Here is a 9755-nt window from a genome sequence, read left to right on the forward strand (position 1 = left end):
GAAATTTAAATTTAAGAAGGCTGTTAAAAAAATTAAGCTTTCAAATACAGAAGGTGTCTCTGCTTCAGAAAACATGTTACATTTTCCAGGGAGAGCAAGAAGTCAGCAACGTTTTACAAGTAAACTTTCCCAGCATTCTACCAGTGTCACTTCTACTGTAGTGTACTGACCATGAACTTTACATAAGACAACATACACAATGCAAAAAAGAGAAGCTTTAAATTCCATGTTGGATAAGTCATGTCTTTTGTATTATTACGTGAACTAGTGTTACTTTGTGAGCCAAGTCACTAGGAACAACTTAAAACTTTCACATCTACAGATCAAAATCTGACTTTAAGATTAGGAAGTAAAGACTGAAATAGATCATTAGGTCACAGGCTGAACTGCAAAATAATGCCTCTTCCAAGCATCACTTTTAGAAGATAAGAGATGACTGCACCATAAAAAAAAAATTACAAAACTCACAACTAGAGCTGCAGCCCAAAGTTACATGACACCTGAGTAACCACAGCTGATGGGAAACAATAGCAGTATGAAGATTCACACAGCAAGCTGATTGCAGGTGTCCTACAGCTTCTCCTCCTTAGTTCCTGCCTCTTACTTCATCCAAAGTAGAATACTGCTTCAGGCTAAGTAAAATAAAACAACAGCTGCAGAACTAAATGGCTATTCTTTCTGCAAATGAGCAGCTGTGGTAGAAAATTGGCCCTCTGGCAGTCTAGAGGAGTAAGATAGTTCTCGTACTCTAGTAAAAGGCACAAACAAATATTCCAAAGGAATTCTAGTAAAAAGTTAGGAAAAGTTGGCTAAGGAAGAAATGTCAAAGGAATCACGGAAGAACTCTGAGAGAAAAAATTAATACTTCAAAAGAAAGCTGTAATAATGCAATTATCTGTATTTGAAATAATTACAGTTACACAGAACAGTTCTAAGCAAAAACAACAATGGACTGCCTCCAGAAATTTAAGTCAACTATAAAATGGGAAGCAAAGCCACGAGAAACTTCAGGTAATCCTGCCAAAACCAGAAAGAAAATATGACTTTGGTGAAGTACTACAATACCATAAAAGGAATGTGGATAATCTATTTCTACTGGAGAACACAGTAGTATCCACAGACACCAGGAGTTAACTCACCACATCACTGAAATAACCCAGTTACACTTCAGTATGTAAAGACAGGTAAGCACTTAAGACACTGGGGGTTTTTTCCCAGCTTTACTACAAATCTCTTGTGAGATACAGGGAAAAGCAATGATCCTTGTCCCTCAGTTCTGCAAGATACCTTCTGCATACCATCTCATTTGGAAACAGAAGCCATCCCCAGCACAGACATAAAGCAAGTCTTTAGCTGGACTTTTATTTGTACTAGTAGTAGCCTCTAGACAAAACCAAAACAGCTGACACCAGGAACTTGGGAATTAAGTTCCCAACAAGCTCAATTAAGTTTACTTTCACTTACATAGCTTCTCATAAACATCTACACAACACAGGGCAGGGTGCTGGTTTACCATCTTCCTTAAAAATACAGATTTTTCTTCACAATAAGAAGTCAAGGAAGTTACACTCTGGCATAACTATAGAGAGATTTCCTGTTAAGAATGGATAATTACGGCACTGCAACTTCCTTCCAAGCCATCCATCCACATTCTCCTTTAAAGAGCGCTACTCCATTACCTACAAGCAGATAGGGTTACTATGCCATACTCATTCAAGAACCCAACCCTAAACGTGTTTCACATCAAAGCTGTTTTAACTACGCTCCACAACAGGCGCATGTACACAAACATTTTTATGCTACTGAGATATCACTGCTACAGCAGTTTCACTGAACTGACCTAGTGAAACCTCCTACTTAGCATTAACTATGTATCTTCTGGTTTTCCTAATATGAATTATCCACCACATAAACCTGTGGAAGCACCACCACCCCTAACAGAATCATGTAAAAAAAAAAAAAAAAAAAAGAGTGAAATCTGGCAACAAGTTTTCCAGGACCATGTACATTCAAACAACCTAAAGCACTTGTTCCTAGCATCACTATACAGCACTGAACATAGCAACCAAAAGCTAAAGGCAAAAGAAAGGGCTGCATAAATCACAGCGTATGAGTTAAACCCACAAACCAGTTTTGAGCTATCACTGCTCAAGAGAGGTGTGAAAACTAGGACAAAGTCCTAGTGAAACTAGGTTTTCTGTAAAAGAAATTTCATGAACTATGCTTGGAGGGTTTCAAGACTATTAAACCTGTCTGATTACTGTAAAACAAGTGATCCATCATTACAAAAGCAGCACCTAGATTACAAAACAGGGACTCCTTATCCCAGCTATAAGACCGGGCCTCCAAAACAGGAGAAAAAGCATATCCTGACTGCAGGTATATGTCCGTAAGGTGATCGTTGCTACCTGTCATAAGCCATGTCCACTTGTAAATTAGAACCGTAATTCTTTCTCCCTCAAACCGAACAAGAAACTAAGCTTTGTAATGGAAGAGAAAGAACATTCTTTGGAGTAGATTATATTTTTATCATTATGGGCTAAGAATGCCTTTTTACACTCTTTCATTATTAAGGTAATGGTCACTGAGGGAAACACAGAGGGAATATACAAACCTAGATGGGGAGCACTTCAGTTTTGGAACTCCACAGACAGTCAAGAGCAAGATAAATAAGGATAGGAATAATCATGTGCACAGGTACCTGTGTTGGATTTCCCCCCATTTGTGTGAGTTAATGTGAGGCTGAGCTACTTAAACATGTTCATGATGGCTCAAGCTTAATAAAGAAAGAATTTCAGAAACAGGACAGTCAGAGATTTTGAGATCTGTACAAGCAATACAAATACCACATTAACAAGAATGTCTGTCATGGTCACAGAAATTGCTACAAAACTAAGACTTCATTCCAGGACAGTATTCGAAAACTTGGGTTATCAACTCATCCAGGACACAACCTTTAACAAAGTAAGTTTTAACTGTCATTATCACAATAAACACTGTCCTGGTTTCAGCTGGGATAGAGTTAATTTTCCTCCTAGTAGCTGGTATAGTGCTGTGTGGGGTTAAGCCACAGCAAACACTAATTAGAAAAATATTTAAGAAGCATGCCACCTATGAAGACTGGTATATTGATTGTCATTCACAGTGAGATGTCAGTTCACAGGACTTATCTAGTAGTTAAACTGTTGTAAAAGGAAGGTATGTGCAAATAATTCAGAGGTGGGGCTTGCAAAAAGCATTCATTTTTAAACATACAATCATAAACGATATGAACAAAGAAAATTTGCAAAACACAAAACAGCGTGTCATTTCCTGATGCCAGGAACAGAGACTCCCAACAAACTTATTTAGGGCAGCATACAAAGCTTATCTACCCATGATCTATTTTAACCACTAAAAAAAAAAGTGACTAGTGGTAAAACTAATAAAAAACCAAGTTTGTTTTGCTCTGATAAAAGAATTCTCTGACAAAGAGGGAGGACCTGGGACCTTTGACAGTCTAGAGTAGACAAAGGAAATACAGGTATGGGCTCCTCATCCAGCCACTACCAGATAGCTTTCTAAGGAAGTTCAAGCACCCTTCTACAGCAGCATCCTATAGGTCTCAATTAGGATGTCCCCTAGCAACCGTTTTCAGAACACCACCCTTGCATACACATGCCAGTCTGAAGAGCGGTTGTCTGGTCAGTTTGATGTTCTTTTTCATAAAGCTTATACCGTGAAATAATTCAGCTGCTAAATGCCCTATTACTGAAACTGTACTTTTAGCACTATTCCAGGCTAAACCCGACAAAGTTTTTTTCCAGAAATCTTCCCTTCTGTTGTGTGAAATCCAGTAACACCATGAGTTCATACATAAGCCATATGACAAGGTGTTTTCTCTACCTGAGACTAAGTTACTTAAAGCCCAAAGCCTTCTGACACCCTGGGCTGACCAAAAATAACAAAGCCACTCAGTTACTACTCAGTCTTCAGGCAAGAGATGAAATGGAAGAGGGAATACCAGAAAGAAACCAAGGCAGCTGTTCTGGGGCTACCCTAAAAAATTGATCATATCCCTTTCGGGTACTTGCAGAACAAGAAATTCTTAAAAGTTTAAGTCAGACATGTTTTGGTGGAAAGAAGAAATAACTACAGTACAATTAATCCTAGGACTATCATCTGGTCTTCTCATTTGGATACAGAGCGACTCAGAAGGCACAAATGCAAGACACATGAAGTCCCAACCTTCACCTCACAGACGTGGGTGGGAGGAAAGGAGAAAGCACGCATATAGAAGGCATAGCCACACATCTCTCTCCAGCATCTTCCATTACATATTGGGGGAAGTGAAGGAGGGGGGAGGGGAGAGAAAGGTCCTTAAAAGGCCTGGAATAAATAGATGCAAGATAATCAGGTATTCAAGCCAAGAACATCCTCAGTCCTGTGACCTTACAGCGTAGCAGGAGACACACTAACATGAACTTCGGTGCTCATCATTCTCCTCATAATCACCTGGATGGAACAGAGTTGATAGAAAACCTTCCCACCTTAGATCTGTTTCTAACAGAAGCTGAAAAATGGCCAGTCCCTGTATGGGATGTTAAGCTCAGGTACTGAAGGGCTAAAGAAGTCCTCTTAGGCCCATCTTCCCAAGTGAAGGAGACAGACTACAAAAGATAAGACTAAGAAGAACACTCTTACTGAGAGAGATTAGCCCCTCAAGCGCTCATTTCACATTCTTCTATGTGGAAGAGTTACAAGAATGATAGAAAAGCCTTTTTTTTTTCCTAGTAGACAATCTGGAAAAGAATTAAAATAACTGCTCAGCTATTCCTTCTTGAAACTCCTGGACCTCCTCTACAGAACCGGGGAGTGCTGCCCTAGCAAAACACCAATGAGATCAATTAGTAAGGAAATTACAACCCATTCCTCTGCTTGGCCTCTGTGGATCCCTCTCCCCAAGAAAGGGGTATGGGGCAAGTCCCGTCCTTCAGAAGCTCACATTGTCCAGGGCCCCGTGCATAGGGCAGAGCTAATAAGGCCCCTTCTGGAGAGCAGATATATCGAACAGCCTCTCCCAAGCACTCCATCGCCACGTCCCCGATTCCCCCCCCCCATGAGAATGTCCTACGCTGAAACACACAGAGCTCCTCCGCCTGACGAGGCTTCACGTCCCCGCGAGGCCACTGGGAAAGGAGGCAGCCCCACAGCGGGTACTCCGCTCCACAGGACCCCGAGCCAGGGGGGAGCCCGGCGGGACGCGCGGGGAAAGCCCTGCGGCCGCCATCCCTCCCCGGTACTCACAGTCCAGGTGTTTCTTCTTGGGCCCCATGACCTCGTGGGTCGTGGCCTTGCAGACGGTTTTCGAGACCGCCGAGCCGGTCACGCTGTGCTGCGCCGCCGTGATGCGGTCGGTGAGGCTTTGGCCGGACATGGCGGGTTGCTGGCGGCGCTGGAACCGAGAGCGGCTCCGCTCCCTCCTCAGGGGCCGGGACGGGAGGACTAGCCGGGGGATGGAGCTGCACGGACTCCTCACCCCGCCGTGCCGCAGGCGGCCCCCGCTCCGCCCTCAGGGACGGACCTGTCACCCGAGCAGGGACCCCTCCTCCTCCCACCCCCCTCCCCCAGCCGCCGTCCCCTCCCCCTGCGCGCCTTCCGCTCGGCCGGGGACAGGGGACACACACTGGGCGCCGCAGGAAAATGGCGGCGGCGGAGCTCCTCCTCGGATCTTTCCGGGCCGCCCGCATCACGTGATCCCCGGCGCCCCGCCCACGTGACACGCACCGCCCCTCTTCGCCGGCGCGCCCCGCGCGAAGCTGCTCGCTGCAGCCGGGCGGGCGAGGGGTCACGTGGCGCCGCGCGCGGGTGTGGCGGGCTGGGGCCGTTGCGGGGCGAGCGTTGGGGCGGGGGCCGGTGAGAGCTGCGTCCCCTCAGCGCCCAGGGCCGCAGGAGGGGGCGAAGGGGAGGGGGACGGGCACAGCCCCCCAGAGCTGGGCGATGCCCGAGGGGGAGCGGTGTCCCTTCCCCTCGGGCAGGCAGCGGTGGGTGGGTGGGAGCCTTGGTAGGGCCCTGGTTCGGTTCAGCAGGGCGGGTTAAAGCGCTGTGTAAAATCTCGTGGAGCAAGCGGGGCGTCTCCGCCCTGAAGGAAGTTTCTGTATTCCTCAGCTTGGGGAGCTCTGTGGAAACTCCTTCAGTGTCACTTCAGACAATGAAAGTGTAAAGGGAAGATCTGCTCACAGGCAATGAGGAGTTTGGACCTGTGTGGTTGCTGCGATCGTGCTTCCCCTCAGAGTTATTTGAAAGCTTGCCAAAAATTTCTCAAATGTACATAACAGCAAGCATAAGAAATTGGTGGTTTTCAGGTGTTTCATGATCAGCCCTCCACTGCTTTGCTACTCAGCTGATGCTTCTCTGGGCTCATGGACTTAGCCCATGGCTCTGTCTTGGCTTGTTGGGATTTTGTACAAAGTTACTTAATGTTTCTGTTCATAAAATTTAGCTAACTGTTCTTTAACGTACTTTCTGTAAGCCTGGTCCCTATATGACCCAGACTCAGTGGAGGACAATGAGGACCAGCTACTGGAGTCGTTACCTCCTACTGTGCATTGCCAAAGTGCAGCCGCAGCCTCCTAGCTATCTGCAACTTTCATTACTTGCTACAACAGGGCTCTTCTCCTCCTTGCCGAATGTACAGCAGCGAATAATACAGCGAAACCACAGGATTCCAGCAGACAAATGTTCTTCCTCTCCCAGAAGTGACTCCTGATGAGTTGTCTTGGAATTGTCCCTCATCCATGAAGCCACTGAAATATTTATTAGGCAACTTAAACAGAAGTAATATACAAACGATACTTGGCTCTGTCTGCTTGACAGGATATATAAGTAGGATTAGCTGTTTATAATGCGTAAGGAAAATCGGTGTCAGAGGAAGGACATCTGGCAAAAGCTGAACCCAAATAATGCCATTGCTGTGTGTGTGGAATGAGTGCTTGCACATGTAGAACTTGCTTCCTTCATAATGCCAAGCTCTTTGAAGATACTGTCGTGTTTGTATTTCTCGGCTCCTGCTGAACTTCTTCGGGAGTCCCAAATATCCGTGCTGAAGAAATAAATCACTGACATATACAGCAGCAGACTCTGAGATAAGACAGCTTTAGCATAAAGCTTCACGCCATGAAAATGCTGAGACTGCTATAGGCTATTGATACAGCAACGTATATCGCTGTGAATACGTCATCTTTTTCTATTGTTTCCAAATTATACTGTAAATCAGAGATACAAATAATTTTGACACTGCTGGTGTTTTTTATGCTAACTTCAGCTAGGACCAGGATTTCAACACCCCACTTCAAGAACTCTTGCTTGCTATTTGGAGAAGTTCCATGGAAATGGCCTAAGTAATTTCAGCTCCATCAGTTCTTCTCTGATTATGCTTTCTCCAGGAACAGCGAAACTATCCAAACAGAGGAAGCTGGTGACTGTAGGAGTTACTGAGACCAGATTTGGACAAAATATCTCATTCCTAAGGGGACAAAAAGTGACCTCGGTCTTAGAGGTCCAAAACCAAAAATAAATTTAGCCTTTTTACAGCTCTTCATATGTGCACAGCAAGCTCACAGTTTTACCCCACTCACTTAAAAATTCTGCTCGTTATTTTGTTCATAAGCAGAAATGGGAGAGAGAAGTGATGGGAAAACATATTTTTGTAATTTTTTGTTCATAAGCAGAAATGGGAGAGAGAAGTGATGGGAAAACATATTTTTGTAATTTGTTCTTGCATTTTGATTGCTTGGGAAGCACTTGATACCATTACAGTGAGGAGCTTGAAGTACTGTGGTAGATAATATCTGAGCACCTCCCAAAGATTTGGAAATTGAAATCAAAATATTATCTCTTTTCTTTTCCAACCTGAAGAAAACAAGTTTGATTAGCTTATAACTAACTCATTTGTTTTTGTTTGTGTGCCTGGGTGTGCTTGAGAATGAAAGGAGGAAGGAGTACATATCTGAAGAGAAACTAATGCAAAGATAGGAGTCCTATATTTAGCAAAGTGGCAAAGCTAAACAACATTCTTTTCTCTTGTGAAAAGTTCTTCCAGAGTCTGGATCCAGCTCCTGCGAAAATGCTGTCTCTTGCATTCACAAGCTCCCAAAAGTGTCAGTGTTTCACTGGCATCCAGCTATCCTGGAAGGACAGACAAGCTGACAGGGCTGTTTCTCCCCATGTGTATTGTATAGCGCTGAAAACCTTGCCTCAGCACGACCTCTGTAATTTATTATGTATATCACTTTCTTGCAACAGTGTCATTTCTACTCTGTGTGGTGCCTGCCACACTGCAATGCCTGCAATCCCACTGGGTGCTTTGGTGTTCACAGTGCTGCTGGCATCCATGCCCTTCCTCTATGCTTTGTACTATTGCAAACGATTAGGAAAGCTGTGGGTTGGGGGCCACTATTAATCTGATGTAGCTTCAGATTTAAAACAGGTGTTTTGGCTGAATTTCAGGCCTATTAGCCCTTCCGAGGCACAAAACTGGTGAGGCACAAAGCTGAGCACAGGCTAATAAACTGTAGCAGGCTCACTACGTAGGATTTGAGGACATATCTGGAAACAGCAACAAAAACCCAGCAACCATGATCCGGGAAGTGAAGGGGGCTGACAAAGAAAAGTTGCAGAGAGGCAAAAAACTTGAAATAGGGCTGGGCCGATGGAGCAGAGATGGAACTGCTGAAGGGAATGGTAAGAGGGACAGCGATGGGGCAAGGAGGCAATGGGGAGGAAAACCAGAGGCAGCAAAGCCACCTATGAATAAGGTTGGGAAACACTCCTTCAGTGTTGAATAAATGATTTAGAAACATTCTACAATCCAGATGTTTCCCATGACCCATTTCAAGGATCACCATAGTTTCCTTTGCTTGTTAAGGGTTATAGTGTTTTCCCCAACTTTTAAGGAAAGGTGAATTTGATGTCAGCCCCAGGAATTTAGCATCTGTTTGAGTCAGAGACAGAACATATAGAGAAGAATAGACTGCAGGAAACAGAAAACACCAGTTCTTTGGCTTCCTGCATGTAGCTAGCTATGACATATGCCTGTGTCCATGGCTTCTTAGGACTATATGGTTCATTTCCCGTGCACCTCTGGCAACGCAGGACTCCAGAGCAGCTGCACAGCTAGAACCAGGCCGCGTGCTGACTGTATACAGCAATCTAAGGTTATTGATGCACTTTTGAGTAGCCTGATTTTGCCCAGCCTAGTAGAGCTCTGCCCATTTAACTGCAGTATAATAATTTCAAAACCGTTTTCTGAGAGTTTGGCAAAGATTTACCCAATGTTGCTTTTCTATGAAAGACATTTAGAGTCATACTCCAGCTTGACTATAAGAAGAATTCAATATAATTTGTGTCACCATAGCAACTTCATCAAATATTTTTATAGGCAATAATTAATTTGTTCTTGTAGCACCTCTAAGAAGATAAACAAAAAGAAACTGGGACATAGAAAAGTTACGGTCAAAGTGACACTTGTTAGTGGCACAGTGAAATAGAGTAGCCCAGGCGTGTGGTTCTCATTGCTCACTCGCGCTGCCAACACGACCAGAGGTATGCGGAGTGGCCAGATGGCATTTGGGGGGAGGAGGAGGCACGACCATTGAGGACTGCTGGAATATCGCAAAATAGCCACAACGCACAACAGAGTTGGGCTACTTTTTTAATTGATACCCCTTTCCACTACTCTAGATTTCCAACATTCCTCTTGCCCGTGTGTTACATGA

At 44.4% G+C, this 9755-nt stretch overlaps 1 protein-coding gene across 4 annotated transcripts in view; it reads right to left on the bottom strand.

Annotated features, from left to right (window-relative positions):
- PICALM (phosphatidylinositol binding clathrin assembly protein) overlaps nt 1-5593 on the bottom strand; it is a 71410-nt gene extending 65817 nt beyond the window's left edge. The window contains exon 1 of one of the 4 annotated variants that reach the window (XM_075491193.1): nt 5287-5593. In XM_075491193.1, the coding sequence (XP_075347308.1) occupies nt 5287-5416 (130 nt within the window). In that variant the 5' untranslated portion in view covers nt 5417-5593. The remainder of the gene's footprint in view (nt 1-5286) is intronic. The other 3 variants (XM_075491192.1, XM_075491194.1, XM_075491195.1) reach the window with 3 other exon arrangements.
- Nucleotides 5594-9755: the final 4162 nt, after the last annotated feature.

This window comes from Mycteria americana, chromosome 1, assembly GCF_035582795.1.
Source record: "Mycteria americana isolate JAX WOST 10 ecotype Jacksonville Zoo and Gardens chromosome 1, USCA_MyAme_1.0, whole genome shotgun sequence".
In the NCBI taxonomy this organism is placed as follows: domain Eukaryota; kingdom Metazoa; phylum Chordata; class Aves; order Ciconiiformes; family Ciconiidae; genus Mycteria; species Mycteria americana.